The 16,869-nt window shown below is 38.3% G+C and overlaps 2 protein-coding genes across 2 annotated transcripts; one reads left to right on the forward strand and one right to left on the reverse strand.

Annotated features, from left to right (window-relative positions):
- Positions 1-7,293, forward strand: LOC133419706 (gastrula zinc finger protein XlCGF8.2DB-like). Its single transcript, XM_061709081.1, has 3 exons — positions 1-170; positions 1,862-2,055; positions 6,174-7,293. The coding sequence occupies exons 1-3, from the start codon at positions 95-97 to the stop codon at positions 6,963-6,965; spliced, it is 1,062 nt and encodes a 353-aa protein (XP_061565065.1). The 5' UTR covers positions 1-94; the 3' UTR covers positions 6,966-7,293.
- A 1,348-nt stretch (positions 7,294-8,641) lies between these two features.
- Positions 8,642-16,275, reverse strand: pde6gb (phosphodiesterase 6G, cGMP-specific, rod, gamma, paralog b). The gene is made up of 4 exons (XM_061707730.1): positions 16,176-16,275; positions 11,433-11,626; positions 11,296-11,336; positions 8,642-9,958 (listed from the first exon to the last, which is right to left on the reverse strand). The coding sequence occupies exons 2-4, from the start codon at positions 11,576-11,578 to the stop codon at positions 9,882-9,884; spliced, it is 264 nt and encodes an 87-aa protein (XP_061563714.1). The 5' UTR covers positions 11,579-11,626; positions 16,176-16,275; the 3' UTR covers positions 8,642-9,881.
- Between the last annotated feature and the right edge of the window lie 594 nt (positions 16,276-16,869).

A 16,869-nucleotide genomic window follows, 5' to 3' on the forward strand; every position in this document is an offset into this window, starting at 1 on the left:
AACGCGCCTGTAAACAGTCTGATGTCTGATGGAAATAAAATCAACTTCTTCACCAGAAACAGCAGAAATATCCAGCTGATCTTTTTAAAACTCCATGGATCGGAACATGAAGGGAATTTCTCTTCATCAACACCAGACTGAAAACCTGCAGAACCAACTGGACCGAACCGGTGAGAATAATCACATTTATGATGATGCAAAGGCTCACTTTCTTTTTTAAATATATGGTGATTAATCTGAATTGATGATCGAATAACAAATCTCGGTTTGGTTAATAATAATAATGTAATAACTAGCGGGAGAAGAGAAATCCGGAACGTTCGAGTCGCGTTGTGTCACCCGGACGGTTTCGACGGCGCACACAACAAACTCGTCCTCGCCTCGATTAAAACCAGATTATTGACAGAAACAGACACCGAATAAAATTATTTTTGGGATTAAAAATAAAACATGTGTAAAATGTGTTTTTATTAAGTTCAGTTTGTGGAGAAAGATGTTTTTGTCGAGCAGATGGAACTAAAACTGTCGGACAGATGACGTCATGAATCCCGGTGTTCTGTCGATTTCTGCTACCCTGTCAAAAAAAGCTCCCTAATGGTTTTCTACCTTTGTAGAGCTACAATTTTACTGTTTTTACTCCCTAAACCACTTCCTTGTCTCTTGCCAGGCCGTCATTGTAAATAAGAATGTTCTTAATCACCTGCCTGGTTAAATAAATGCGAATGACTGAATGAATATCAAATAAAGCGCTAGAATTGTAGTTTTTTTTCCTTTTATCTCTTCATGTAATGCAATTCATGTCATGGGTAGTTGTATTTTGAAGAATCAATACTCAACATCCCATATTATCCATTTTACATCGTGCAAGAAATGATGGACATGAAAATCAAACTTTGCAGAACCACAGAGTAGCATTTCTCGGCAGAGAGCAGAAGTTGGCAGAACACCGGCTGGAGGAAATGATGGGCCATAAACTCACAATATTATGATGCATTTGATGAGGATAACCCTAAAAAAATGACCATTTATCCACCGTCATTACATCGGGGTGTTAATCAGCTCCCAGAATGCTGATAGAACTGCTTTCAGAAACATCGTGGGGCAGAATTACCAAACAGATCCAGGGAGGAAACAGAGACGGATGAAATTAGTTTTAGTTTTTCCCACATTCCGTTTTATTTTTTTCTATTTTCGGTCTTTTTTGGGTTTTTAATTTTTGAGAATTTTTCAGCATTTTTTTGCAAATGTAACCGCAAGACAGTATATAAAGTAATGAAATATAGACAATTTATGCAATTATAACTGAAAACTTTAATGTTTTCATACCTTTAAACATATTTAAAGGCAAAAAAATGGCACCAGTTATTCTCGTGTCCAACAAAACATTGCTTTTTTGGGCATAAAAAAAAAAATACCAAAAGTTGTAATGTAATTATTAGACATACAAATCGATTTTTATATATATGGCCTAATATATATATATATATATATATATATATATATATATATACACATATATATATATATATGTGTGTGTATGTATGTTATATCCAAAATGTGTATGTGTGTGTGTGTGTGTGTGTGTGTTATATATGTATACACAGATATATATAGATATCTTTTGTTTTTTGTCTAGAAATTAAATGTATTTTGATTATAATGAAATAGAGTTTAGGGGGTAGAATTTAATACGTTTTTACTTCTTCCTACTCCTTTTCCAGCATGTTAATGATGATGGATGCATGTTTTTACTTATATTTTTGTCCTCTTGTTTTATTATTTACATTTATTGATTATTATTGTTTTGTTTTCATGTTTGAAATAAAATTTAATTTCAATTGAATGTGTGTTTGCGTTCCAGCCCTTCCTGCCGACGTCCAGCGGGTTCTGGTGGTGAAGGAAGAGGTTCCGCTTGAATGGAGCTCCAGCCCGGATCAACCGGATCAACCGGATCAACCGGAGCCAGAAACCCTCCGGATAAAGGAAGAAGAAGAAGAATTCCGGATCGGTCCGGAGGAGACCGACGTCAGCGAAGAGGAACTCCGCTCGCCTCAGGTTCATCGCTTCAAAACAAAACTTTATTGAAAATATACAAACTCTCAAAGAAGATAATGGACAAATATCAATTTAATGCAATATGAAAAGAAAGGGGGATTCTTGTAAGGAATACAAAAAAAACAAAAAACAAGGCGCTCTAACAATTAAAAGGTGCATATGAATCACAAAATAAATTAAAGCTGCAAGCAGCGATGAACGGGCCCTCGCACCCTTGTGCACGTTCAGGCTGCAGTGGAAGCTTGTATGACTTGATGTAGATTCTTCAGGCCTGGACATTTAGCGAATTACTCTCTATATCAAACCATTCAAAAGTTATGGCAGTAAATAGGGACTATCAAATATTGACCAATTAGAAGAAGGGGCGGGGCTAATTCAGGCCAATGAAGGTCAAGGACTCAATACCGAGTCTGATGACACCAACCACGAGTCTTTATGTCAAACCATTCAAAAGTTATGGCAGAGAAAAGTTTTCTAGGGGGCGCTGTTGAGCCGTTAGGCCACGCCCATTAAGGCAAACCATGAAATATCAAATTTATCACCAGGCCTGGCTTGGTGCAAAATTTGGTGACTTTTGGGGAACTATCAAATATGGACCAATCAGAGGAAGGGTGGGCACGCTTTTTGGCGTCTAGCGTCGCCACGGTAACACTTTTGACTGAGAAAAGTAATGCGCGTTGTCGCAGGATGGAGACGCACATTTTGATGTATAACACACCTGGGTGCACGTTACGGTTCGGGCCGTATTGAGTGCCGAAGGAATGGCATAAATTGCGCCAAAATTATACGATTAATTAGAAATGTTCAATATGGCCGACTTCCTGTTGGGTTTCGGCCATGGCGCCAAGAGACTTTTTTTTAAGTTGCGACATGATACAGGTGTGTAGCGATTTTCGTGCATGTACGTCAAACCGTATTGTGGGGCTTGAGGCACAAAGTTTTCTAGGGGGCGCTGTTGAGCCATTTTGCCACGCTCATTAATGCAAACCATTAAATATCACATTTTTCGCCAGGCCAGGACCAGCGGGATGACCGGGAGGGGGGGGGGGGGGGGGGGACGCAGGCCAGCACGCAGCTCCCGAGGCTCCAGCCTGCAAACATGCACAAAAGAGAAAAAAGGGGGGCCGGCACAAGAAACTACAGGGACGATGTAGAAAAACGATAACTATGAGATATTCCATCCATCCATTATCTATACCCGCTTTATCCTTTTCAGGGTCACGGGGGTCTGCTGGAGTCTATCCCAGCTCATTTCAGGCGAAAGGCAGGGGTTACACCCTGGACAGGTCACCAGTCCATCGCAGGGGCTATGAGATACTTATAATAAATAAAAATGGAAGAGGAGAGGAGAAGAAGGGTGAGAGGCACCGCCCAGCAGATCATGTCGGTGCCCCCTGCAGCATAGGCCTATAGCAGCATATCTACCACCAAGCTATGTTTGAAACTAACTATTATAGTCTTGTTCTATAGCTGCAACTATGACTACTGACTCTAACACACTAGAGTTTACACTACCTAGAGATTTACCAACACCAGCTAGAGGTTTACTAAACACTAACTATAGGCTTTACTAAACAGAAAGGTTTTAAGTTTAGTTTTAAAGGTGGAGGTGTATGGAGCTAGAACAGTCTCATAATTCACAAATGCACAGGACAAGTTTTACAAATGCACAGAACGATTTGCAAATACACACACAGTTTCACACGTGCACAGGACAAGTTTTACAAATGCACAGACCGATTTGCAAATACACACACAGTTTCACACGTGCACAGAACAATTCACACGTGCGTAGGACAAGATACACAAATGTATTTTTGATGCACACACAAATATAACCTGATTTACACAAGTTTTTTTGTCTGTGAGTTGCGCTGGATTTGTGTGTGAGTTTTGAGACTCCCCTGACGTGACGAGATCCACACATAGGTTTTTTTTAACACGGAAGGATCTGCAACCAATCAGATGTCTTCATTTGTTTCAGCCAATCATAAGAGCAGACCTACGTGGGGGACGATTCACTCTAAACCAATCAGATTAAAGGGGCGGATACACCTGCTGTTTGAACTGCGTTAGCGCTGTTCACTTAGAAAAGTGATTAATATTTCAAGTTAGTGGAATAAAGATAAATAAACACCAACAGGAGATACACGATAAATAAACAGGATGGAGAGGATATCACTGCTCTGATTTTCTTGTGATCTCGGTAAATAAAACAGCGCGATCTGAGATGGTTTGTCGGGCTGATCAACCAGAGCCGCCAGCAGACTGCACTCCAAGTCCTGCCGATGCAGCAACTGATGAGAAACAGCGGAGATATTTCTGTATTTGAACTACAGGTGTCTTTCAGGAGAACAAGCCTGTTGACGGGGGTGAATATTGCTGCAGGTTGTGTTCTGGCTCTGGCCGCGAGCGGCGCTGGTCCCGGTCAGACACCAGCTGACCAGTGACCAGACACGGAGGTCAGAAACAAACAGCTGTTATCCTCACATTCATGATGTGACATTCCCACCACACAGAGACAAACATGTGTCAAAACAGCGGTGGCAGATCAACACATTCCCGGTGCAGAGTCATGCATGGGAAGATGCAGCCGTGATGATGCTGGTCGGGGTTTAGTCCACCGATCATCAAACATCTGAGCTGATACAGAGGTTCTTCGGTTATCAGTCGACTGATACCGACTTTACTCCAGATATGTCGGTAAATTAATCTCCTGACATGCGCTGCTGCTCCACCTGCCGCTGCAGCTCGTCCCCGTCAGGCAGCGCAGCCTCTGCTGCGTCTGTCTGGTTCTGAGCTGAATCAGCGGGACAGTAATACTTCGTGAAACCAAACAGAGCAAATATACAAAAATCTCCGCTGTTTTTCATCATCAGTTTCTGCATCGGCAGGACTAAGAGCTCTCCCGACGGCTCTGGTTGAACAGTCCCACAGACAAACCATCTCCAATCGCGCTGTTTTATTTACCGGGATCACAAGAAAAGCAACAGTGATCTCCTCTCCATCCTGTTTATTTATATTTTATCTTCTGTTGGTGTTTATTTATCTTAACTCCACTATCTTGAAATATTAATCACTTTTCTATGTGAACAGCGCTAACGCAGTTCAAACAGCAGGTGTATCCGCCCCTTTAATCTGATTGGTTGCAGATCCTTCCGTGTTAAAAAAAACCTATGTGTGGATCTAGTCACGTCAGGGGAGTCTCAAAACTCACACACAAATCCAGCGCAGCTCACAGACAAAAAAACATGTGTAAATCAGGTTATATTTGTGTGTGCATCAAAAATACATTTGTGTATCTTGTCCTACGCACGTGTGAATTGTTCTGTGCACGTGTGAAACTGTGTGTGTATTTGCAAATCGTTCTGTGCATTTGTAAAACTTGTCCTGTGCACGTGTGAAACGGTGTGTGTATTTGCAAATCGGTCCGTGCATTTGTAAAACTTGTCCTGTGCATTTGTGAATTATGAGACTGTTCTAGCTCCATAGAGGTGGTGTCAGCCTCCTTCCTGATTGGAAGTTGGTTCCATAGTATAATGGTGCCTGATAGCAGAACGCCCGCCCTCCGAATCTACATTTAGATACTCTAGGAACTACGAGTAAACCTGCACTCTGAGAACGGAGAGCTCTGCCAGGAACATAAGGCACTATCAGGTCTTGTAAATAATGTGGAGCTAAGCCGTTTTGGGCTTTATATGCAAGTAATAAAATTTTAAATTGGATTCTGAATTTTACGGGTAACCAATGGAGCGACGCTAACACTGGAGAGACGTGGTCTCTCCTGCTGATTCCTGTCAGTACTCGTGCTGCTGCATTTTGGATCAGCTGGAGCCTATTCAGCAAATTACTTGGACATCCTGCTAATAACACATTACAGTAATCCAGTCTAGAAGATACAAACGCATGAACTAGTTTTTCTGCATAACTCTGCGAGAGGATTTTCCTTATCTTTATATTTTATATGTATTTATGTGGGTTCGTGTAATGATGGTATTTTTCAAAACGTAGAGGGGGAAATATCCTTTTTTGTAAATACCCGGCTATGTGGAAACGTGGCCTGAGACAAAGGACATTGACAAAACAAATGATCCAGTGTTTCTTCATCCTTTTTGCAGAGGGTCAAAACGGAAGACGGCAGCAGCTCGGATGTGAAACCAGAGGTTGACGAGGTTGAAGGACCAGATCTCGTCTGGAACCCGTATCTAACCGCCGATCTGCAGATCCGAACGGTTGAAAAGAACTCCCAATCCTCCGGGACGGACGCCAGCGACGATGACTGGCAGGAGCCGCTGTCCGGTCTCGGACCCGAAGGGAGTGTAACGTTATCCGGAGGAACCGGAGAGAAACAGTTCCACTGCGGAATCTGCGGCAAAATATTCAAGCACCGGTACGAGCTGAAGAGACACATGATCGTCCACACGGGCGAGAAACCGTACGGCTGCCGCGTCTGCGGCAAGAGATTCTCCAACCAGGGGAATGTGAAGCGACACATGAGCTTCCACACCGGGGGGAAACCCTACGGTTGCGACTTGTGCGGCTACCGGTTCGACGAGAAGGTGCATCTGGAGAAGCACATGAGGGTGCACTCGGGGGAGAACCCGCTCCGCTGCGACAGCTGCGGGAAACACTTCAAGTATCCGAGCGATCTGAAGATCCACATGAGGGTGCACACCGGGGAGGCGCCGTTCCAGTGCGACATCTGCGGGAAAATGTTCAAGTACCGGTGTGACCTCACCAAGCACGGCAAGGTGCACGCCGGCAAGCCGCAGTTTCAGTGTGACGTTTGTAATAAAAGGTTTACGTATCAGTCGAGTCTGAAAAAGCACATGAGCCTCCACGCGCAGGAGAAGACGTTCGACTGTGACGATTGTGATGAAAATAATGTGACGATAAAGGAAGTGAATTAACTTTGGGGGCCCGGCAGGGATTCTTTGGGGAGTTTGAGAGTCTCTTGAGATTCCGGTTGAGGGGAATCGAACGGTCGGACGCTGGAACGCTGTGAGGAGCTACGAGGAGCAGCGAGAAGCTAGGAGGAGCGGGGGAGGAGCACCGAGGGAACTTTTACTTAATTATTCATTCATTCATCCAAGATGGCAAAGCTGCTTAAAATCAAACACAACCCTGTTAAATTTATACTGGAGCTGCTTCTGACAAGGACAGCAGAGTCTGATGTCATGCTGATATATATATATATATATATATATATATATATAGTATATATATATATTAGTATATATGTGCGTATATAGCATCATTATATATATTTATGTGTTTGTGTGTGTGTGTGTGTGTGTGTATATATATATATATATATATATATATATATATATATATATATGTGTGTATGATAGCCTCATTATATATATGATACATATAATACCGTATTTTCTGGACTATAAGCTGCACCTGCATACAAGCCGCATCCGCTCTAGTTAAAAAAAAAAAAAGATATTTAGCCGCAGATATTTATGTTGTTAGATTAGATATTTACTACATGTACAGAAGGATTTTGAACTGTAAATGATGTACATGTTTGTACCTAAATAGATCCTTTCCTAACAGTGTCTTTAACACGGCAGCAACTTTGCTGATTAAAACGGGACAGAACCAAGAGAAAATAACCAGTATTTATTTATCTGTTTGAAATCTGCGTCTACCTACTTCTATCTGCTAAAGAAGTAGTAGTGTTTTCTTCTTTGCATTTATTTTGTCTTAGTTTTGATTCTAATTCCGGATAGAGCGCCCCGAGCGGTGGAAGAAAAATCCACAGAATAGAACCTTTGTATAAGCTGCATGGTTGAAAAATATGAAAAAAGTAGCAGCTTATAGTCCAAAAAATACGGTATATATATATATATATATATATATTATTATATTTAAAATGAGGCTATATATACACACACATATATTTATATATATGCGTATATATCATATATATATATATATATATATTGCTATGTACACACATATGTTTGCATATATATATATATATATATATATGTATATATATATATATATATATATGTATATATATATGTATATATATATATATATATATATATATATACACACACACACACACGTTTGTGTGTATATAGTATAATTTTATATATATATATGTCATTAGATACGATGCTATATACACACACACATATATATTTATATATATGCGTATATATCATATATATATATACATATATATATATATATATATATACATATATACACGTTTGTGTGTATATAGCATAATTTTATATATATATGTCATTAGATACGATGCTATATACACACACAGTAACGCTGACCTTAACAACTCTTAAAGGTTCTGGTTGAAGCAGCATCTTTGAAGGTTCCAGAAGCTTCTACCTGTTCAGTCCAAACCATTTCTGACGTCTGCTGATTCAGATGATGAATAAAAATAAAAAAAAAATATATATATATATATCCCTTGTATTTTCGTAATCCAATGGCTTTACACATTCTGTCCTTGGAAGAATGAAATAGATCAAGTATAATTTAAATATACTCTGTATTTGTGTCTCCCAGGCACTTAAAGGAGCAGCTTTATTACAATAAACAAGTCCTCTGTTTTATTTTACATTTTTTATGCTTTATTTTTGTCCCATGGTCCTGTAGAGAGGACAAAGCTCCATCACAACAGATTTGTACATGAACTCAAACATCCGTCATCATCATCATCGTCCCGCCGCCATCGTCCATCACCGGCGGCGTCTTCGGGGTCACAGGAATAAATCAAAGACAAACGTAACACCGAATCTCAATAATGAACTCAAAAACTAATTAGAGACATGGTACAGCTGTGTTGTGTGAAAAGAGAGAGCAATAAAAAACGCCAATGGAGATGTACAAGTGAAAAGGAAATATAAAATTCGTAAAACTCCGGTTGATCCGGGCGGGAGCTCCAGAAATATGGTGAACAGTCGTGTAAAAGTTGGGGTTTTACTTTGGTGTTTTTGGCTTTAGAGTGGTTCATTTATCTTAGTTTGTGGACTCAGAAAAGTCCACATTGCAAAAACTCAAAATCTTAACTAGAATATTTGTCTTATTTCTAGTTAAACAAGATATTTTTGCTTGTAATGAGAAGATAAATCTTGTCCAACTGGCAGATTTTTCTACTTATTTCAAGTGAAAATTTACTTGAAACAGGTGAAAATTGTCAAATAAGTTATTTTTCTGGTAATGACTCTTGTTTTAAGTGTAATGAGATTTTTTGACTAAAAATGAGACATTTTAACTAGAAAGAAGACAAATATTCCTGGTAAGATTTTGAGTTTTTGCAGTGTAACATGTGGACAACTTTTGGTGTTCTTGGGAAGTCGGGAGTTGGGGAAACCGGATTAACCGGATTCCCGCGCCGGCAGCAGCTGTCGGCTCTCTACAGGATTCAGGATTTTAAAGTTCGGCCGGGATGTTAGCTCCGTCGTTAGCAAAGGAAGCAGCCGAGGCTCGCGAGGCGGGAAGCCGACCCGCCTCACGGTTTTATCTCTTAAACTCGCTGAGAGGCTGCTTTGCTTGGTTTCTTGGATAGAAAAAGAAAGAGAAAGAAAGAGAGGACAGAGGAAGCGAAGGAGGAGAGACCAGGCATGTGTTAGAGGTGGCGGGAATCGAACGGACGCTAAACGCGAGCAGAGGTTGAGTGTGAGCTGCAGAGAATCAGTCCGGTGGTAACAGGAGAGAACGTTTGTTTTTTGTTGTTTTTTCTCTTTTTCCATTTTTTGTTTTTGTTGCAGTTCGTGGCTCGGATGGTTTGAGAGGAGGAGGAGTTTCCTCGGGGACGAGCCGGCGTTAGCCCGCTAGCCTCCTCAGATGATTCCGTACTGCGCCAGCTCGTGCAGCTCCAGGTGGTTGAACGCTTCCCAGGGGCAGATGACGGTGATGTCTGGAAACAGAGATGTACGAAAGATTAGGGCCAGGCAGGAGAAAAATAAAAATAATATTTTAGAGGAAGAAGATTTTTTTTATTGTGCACTTTAAGAAAAAAGTCGAAATGTCAAAAAAAAGTTGAAATGTTTTTAAGATTAATGTTCAAGAAAAAAGTTGAAATGTTGAGAATAATGTTGAAATACAATTTCGAGAATTAAAGCTGCAAGCAGCTATGAACGGGCCCTCGTGCGTGCAATTTTCACCAATAAAGATAAAGGACTCAAAACTAAGTCCGATGACACCACCCATGACTCTTTATGTAAAACCATTCAAAAGTTATGGCAGAAAATAGGAACTATCAAATATCGACCAATCAGAAGAAGGGGCGGGGCTAATTTGCACCAATTAAGGTGAAGGAGTCAAAACCGAGTCCGCTGACACCACCCACAAGTCTATATCAAACCATTCAAAAGTTATGGCAGAAAGTAGGAACTATCAAATATGGACCAATCAGATGAAGGGGGGGGCGCGCTTTGTTGCGTCTGTCGTCGCCACGGTAACACTTTTGACTGAGAAAAGTAATGCACGTAGTCGCAGGATGGAGACGCATATTTTGATGTATAACACACCTGGGTGCACGTTACGGTTCGGGCCGCATTAACTGCCGAAGGAATGGCAGAAATTGCGCCAAAATTACACGATTAATTCAAAATGTTCAAAATGGCCGACTTCCTGTTTGGTTTCGGCCATGGCTCCAAGAGACTTTTCTTTAAGTTGTGACATGATACAGGTGTGTACCGATTTTCGTTCATGTACGTCAAACCGTATTGTGGGGCTTGAGGCACAAAGTTTTCTAGGGGGCGCTGTTGAGCCATTAGGCCACGCCCATTAATGCAAACCATTAAATATCACATTTATCACCAGGCCTGGCTTGCGTGCGAAATTTGGTGACTTTTGGGGCACGTTTAGGGGAAAAAAGGCCCTCCCTTCGTCGGAAAAATAAAAACGAGAAGATTAATAAAGTCCAAATTTCGCCTTTTTTCCTCAACATTTCGACTTTTTTCCCGAAATTGTACTTCAACATTAATCCTCTTCCGTAGTATCAGGGCCAGGCAGGAGAAAAATACAAATAATATTTTAGAGGAGGAAGATTTTTTTTTCATTATGCACTGCAAAAAGTCGAAATGTCGAGAAATTTCGACTTTTTTCTCGCCATTTTTCTCAAAGTGCACAATAAAAAAAGATCTTCCCCCCTCAAATCTTTTTCCTCCTGCATGGCCCTGACACTCTTCCGTAGGGATGCTAGCGTCGTCCGGGCCCCCGGCCCCCCACCCGAACCCCCCGTTATCTCACCTGTGCCCAGACCCTCCATGCCGGGGATGTCGTCGCCAAAGCTGCGGAGGAAAAAAAACACGGATCAGTTAACCTTCATTCAAGCGTTAAGTTAGCGGCGTTAGCGGCGGTTTCCGCGGTAACGGTGGCTCTCCTACCCCTGGATCCCCTTCTTGGGCGGCTTGCTCTTGAACTGGCGGGTCTGCCTCTGCTTGAACTTGGGCGGGCCCTTGCGCGGCGTGGCCGGGCCCCCGGTCACGCGGGTGGCCGACTTGATCCCGGACTTGGGCGGCTCCAGATTCATGATGAGCGGCTTCTAAAAGACGCAAAGTCTCGGTGGTTGAGGTGAAATCTGAAAGGACAAAGAGGAGACACTTTTAAAATCATCACTTGCATTGATCCTTGTAGCACCCTATAATGTAATAATTTCACCCTATAATGAAATAATTTCACCCTATAATGTAATCATTTCACCCTATAATGTAATAATTTCACCCTATAATGTAATAATTTCACCCTATAATGTAATAATTTCACCCTATAATGTAATAATTTCACCCTATAATGTAATAATTTCCTATAATGTAATAATTTCACCCTATAATGTAATAATTTCTCCCTATAATGTAATAATTTCCTGAAAATGTAATATGCCGGAAAATTTAATAAAAATTGCACTTAAATCAATCGAAAATGTAATAAAATCCAATAATGTAATAACTTCCCCAATAATGTAATAAAATATCCTGACTGATATTGTAATAACATTTTTACTGATAATGTAATACCTTATTACATTATTGGGAATTTATTACATTTTCAGGTGGGTCTTTTTTTTCTTTCCAAAACTGATAATGTAATACTTGACAAATAATGTAATATATATGTTCATTTTCAGTCCAGAGTTCTACATTTTGTGTTTTAAGAATCTAAGAATGTAAGACAATGAGTTCCATGTAATAAATTCCCAATAACGTAATAAGGTATTACATTATTGGTAAAAATGTTATTACAATATCCGTCAGTCAGGATATTTTATTACATTATTGGGGAAGTTATTACATTATTGGGTTTTTGTTACATTTTCGATTGAGCTAAGTGCAAATTTTATTACATTTTCAGGAAATTATTACATTATAGGGTGAAATTATTACATTATAGGGAGAAATTATTACATTATAGGGTGCTACAATCCTTTTACAAACGTGACGAGCACCTCGAGGTGAAACCGCAGTGACCCAGATTCCCATAATCCCCGGCTCAGGTTAATTAGGGAGTGCCCTCTCCGTGTAAAAGCTGGGGCTTCTGGGTAATCTCGTTAGACAAGGACGACCCCAGCAAAAGTGCTGAGTTAGCGCAGAGGTGCTAATCTGCTTAATCCGGTCACATTGAACAGGTTTAACCCTGAACGTTCGGTCGGTGGGTGATAATTAATAATCAGTCGTTAGAGGGTAGAACTGTCAGAATAAAAAGCATAACTTGCTAAAAGAAGGCAACATGTGGATGTTTGGTCCTTTTTTCTATGACGGAGTATTAGGGCCAAACTAAGACAAATAAAAATTGGAAATTATAAATATAAATATAAATTATATATATTATAAAGTCATAATTTTACGACTTTATTCTCATAATATTACGACTTTATTCTCATAATTTTACGACTTTATTCTCATATTATCACGACTTTATTCTCGTAATATTACGACTTTTTTCTGATAATACTACGACTTTATTCTCATAATATTACGACTTTATTCTCATAAATTAAGACTTTATTCTCATAATATTAAGACTTTATTCTCATAATTTTACGACTTTATTCTCATAAATTAAGACTTTATTCTCATAATATTAAGACTTTATTCTCATAATATTAAGACTTTATTCTCATATTACTATGACTTTATTCTCATATTATGACTATTCTCGTAATATTACGACTTTATTCTCATATTATTATGACTTTATTCTCATAAATTACGGCTTTATTCTCGTAAATTACGACTTTATTCTCATAAATTACGGCTTTATTTTCATAAATTACGGCTTTATTCTCATAAATTACGGCTTTATTCTCATAAATTACGGCTTTATTCTCGTAATATTACGAGGGGAAGTTCAAGTGCTACAACAGCCCAAAGTCGGACAACATGAACTCAGACTAAATAAAATATAAATTATAAGTATAGTATATATAAAATAACAGTGCACTTGTTGAAATGTTAAACTACTTTATGTTCAGTTTTTTTTTCCCACTGCAGCAGAACTGAACTGCTTCACTAAAACTTAGGACCAATAAGCCATTATTGTTGGATGGTTACATTTCTCAAAATTAAAAAGACCAATGTAACGTGTTAAACGTGTTAATATCAAGGCACTATGGACATTTGATGGTTAGTCGATAGTTTATTCTGAAATATTCTGGTGTTGGAAATAAAAATATTGAGGCAAAATGACTTTGTTGGAGCTTTTTGGAGCTTTAAATTGGAGAGGTACGTCTTCTGGTAATGTCTGTGGAGATTACCTAGTGTTTTTAGTTAGTTTTTTTGTTATTGTTTCCTTTTGCATAACTGATTATTGAAAAAAGAGAAAATAAGTATAACTTAAAAGGAACAGAGATCTTTAAAAAACAAATAAATTCAGGACAAAATGAATGGAACGTTGTGTTTCTGTAAAAGGAATCAGTTTATGGAACAATCTGGATACAGAAGCCAAAGAATGCAAACCAAACATTACATTTAAAATAATAATAAAAACCAGTTTGATGAAGAAATATCATGATAATTGTTAAGTTAGGTGGGTTTTCTTTTCTCTCTTTTTTTAGCATTGTCATATATTTTTTTTCTTTGAGTCAAAAAAGAATACAACTCTGTTTTTGACGACAGCTATTTTGTTTTATTTTATAACTTTGTTGTAGTTTTTTTTAATTACGTTTATTGGAAAGTGTTTTTTTCTTAAAATTGCGTAATTTTTTTATTATAGGAAATTTGATTTCTTAGGAAAAAGGGACAGATAAAATAAGCTTAGTCGTCTTTCTGTTCCCTTTCATTCAAGGAAAGAGATTTGTTGAAATTATATTCAACTGTTGTTTTTCTTTTAATGAATGAAATAAAGAATGAAAATATAAATATAATAATAATAATAATAATAATAATAATAATAATAATAATAAAACCGAAACAGAACAAGTGTACCGTAAACTGAATAAATGTACTATAAACATAGTAAGTACAGTATAATAAATAGTCTGTTATACTAATATAGTATAAAGGAATAGTGTGCAGTTGAAGCCTTATTATAAATACAATCCAGTCCAAATTGCAATAAATAAAGTACATGAAAAAAGTAACTAAGTAAAAGTAGAAATACCATAACTGAAAAAGACTTTGGTAAAAGTTAAAGTCACCCATAAGAAAATGACTTGAGTAAAAGTCTTAAAGTAGCTCACGTTAAATGTACTTAAGTATCAAAAGTATCTTGTGAAAAAATATACTCAAATATCATAATAAGTAAATAAGTAAAAGTACAAGTATTTTATATTATGAAAAGAAGCAACGCAACCAAAAATAAGGATAATGTTTGTTTTTTTTTTTATTTCACTTTCAGGTGAATGAAATGTGGTATAGAATACAACTCCAAAAATAAACCGTCTTTCTTGCAAAATATAATTCCTTAATTATTTTATTTTGTAACGAGTAACGAGGTGGCAAATGTCAAAGTAACGAAGTAAAAGTATATTTTTTAACTTTTAAATGTAGTGAAGTAAAAGTAAAAGTCCTGATTAAAAAAAAAAAAACGTAAGTAAAGTACAAATCCTCAAAAAAACTACTTAAGTAATGTAACAAAGTACATCTACTTTGTTACTATTCACCTCTGCCCAATTCCAGCAAACATCACAACGTAGAACCTGCTTCACTTCAGGTACAAGAGAACAGTCCAACAACAGGAGCTGTTGCCATGACGACCGTATCCTACAGCCTGATGGAGCTTCATCTTTATCCTCTTATATCTAATCCATCAGTTTGGACCACAGTTCCCCCTCGACTGGGGACGAGGAGACGTTTCGTTTTTACATTAACACCTTGTTGAGCCGCATTTTGTAATAACGGTGCATTTTGTAATAAACGTCCAAAATGTAATAACTTTTTCATTTCATTTTGTAATAAACGACCCCATTTTGTAATAACTTTTGTGATTGCATTTTGAGAAGATTATTATAAAATGCACTTGCAACTTTTTTATTTTTGTAGGAAATGTAATAACATGGTGCATTATGTAATAATACCTATTATTGTTGTTTGTTTAACAATTAATTTATACAAGAGTGACGTTTGTTGTTTTTTTATGCAATTTCCCTTAGAGCCATGTAGCCCAATAAATCTATGTATAAAACTCAAAATATAACTTTAGTTACTTATTTGAAGTTTGGAATTATATAGGCCAATAACAAACTACTAAACTACTAACTACTAAACTACTAAACTATGCTTTAGAATTGTTATTACATAATGCACCATGTTATTACATTTTCTAGAGAAAAAAAAAGTTGCAAATGCATTTTGTAATAATCTTCTCAAAATGTAATAATTTATTAAATAATGCGGCAAAATTTATTTCAAAATGCGTTGGGGTAGTTTATTACAAAATGCGGCTTTATTACAAAATGAAATGACAAAGTTATTACATTTTGGAGGTTTATTACAAAATGCACCGTTATTACAACACACCTGACTATCATCAGCATATTTTATTATTTTTTTGTATTTAGCCTTTAAAAAATTATCTGACAGCCCGATGAAGCTTCATCTTATTCTCTTGTATCTAATCACCCCGTATGGACCACCTTTAACTGAAGGTCAGGATGGAAACAGAAGAAGAATCCACAAGTTTTTGTTTCTTACGTGTTTGCAGGTTTCTCTGGTTTCTCCGGTTCAACGGTCCAGAGGTTTCACCGCTGCTTGGATGTTTGTCTGGCAGAGTTGATCCTACGCTAGTCTGGCTGTGGAGCCCGGAGGTCTGGGGGCCCGTTTTATAGGCCGGGATTAGGATTAGGGAGGCCCCGCCCCCCCCATCTCCCAGTCAGTGATGTCATCCAGGTGATGGACGGAGTAAAGGTTTAGGAGATTACAGGTTCAATCAGCATCCTGCGTTCATCCCAAGATTGAATTTAATTGAAATTTTTATTTCGAACATGAAACAGTAGTTAAAACAAAACAATAATAATAGAATAGAATACTTTATTTTCAAGAAACCGGAAGGAGTGGACCTTTTCCGCTCTCTGGCCGTTGATGTAGAGGGGGGCTGGGTCGGTGCTCCGTTTCCTGAAGTTGACGATGATCTCCTTGGTTTTCCCGGTGTTCAGAGTGAGGTTGTTCTCTGAGCTCCAGGCTGTCGACTTCAGGACCTGAGTCCGACCACCGTAGTGTCGTCAGCAAACTTCACTATGAGGTTGTTGTTGTTGTCGATCGGACTGCAGTTATTGGTCTAGTCCAGGGGTCAGCGACCCAAAATGTTGAAAGAGCCGTATTTGACCAAAAAATCAAAGAAAAATCTGCCAGTGGAACAAGATTTATCTTCTCATTACAAGCAAAAAAA

The sequence above is a fragment of the Cololabis saira genome, chromosome 19 (assembly GCF_033807715.1).
Source record: "Cololabis saira isolate AMF1-May2022 chromosome 19, fColSai1.1, whole genome shotgun sequence".
NCBI classification, from domain to species: domain Eukaryota; kingdom Metazoa; phylum Chordata; class Actinopteri; order Beloniformes; family Belonidae; genus Cololabis; species Cololabis saira.

Bases quoted from the DNA above. Each gene is read 5' to 3' on its own strand.
- pde6gb (XM_061707730.1), bottom strand. From the start codon at position 11,578: ATGAATCTGGAGCCGCCCAAGTCCGGGATCAAGTCGGCCACCCGCGTG. The intron at 11,337-11,432 runs GTAGGAGAGCCA...TTTCCTCCGCAG, and splicing joins CCCAAGAAGGGGATCCAGGG to CTTTGGCGACGACATCCCCG. The intron at 9,959-11,295 runs GTGAGATAACGG...CTCTGTTTCCAG, and splicing joins CATGGAGGGTCTGGGCACAG to ACATCACCGTCATCTGCCCC.
- LOC133419706 (XM_061709081.1), top strand. From the start codon at position 95: ATGGATCGGAACATGAAGGGAATTTCTCTTCATCAACACCAGACTGAA. The intron at 171-1,861 runs GTGAGAATAATC...TTTGCGTTCCAG, and splicing joins GAACCAACTGGACCGAACCG to CCCTTCCTGCCGACGTCCAG. The intron at 2,056-6,173 runs GTTCATCGCTTC...TCCTTTTTGCAG, and splicing joins AGGAACTCCGCTCGCCTCAG to AGGGTCAAAACGGAAGACGG.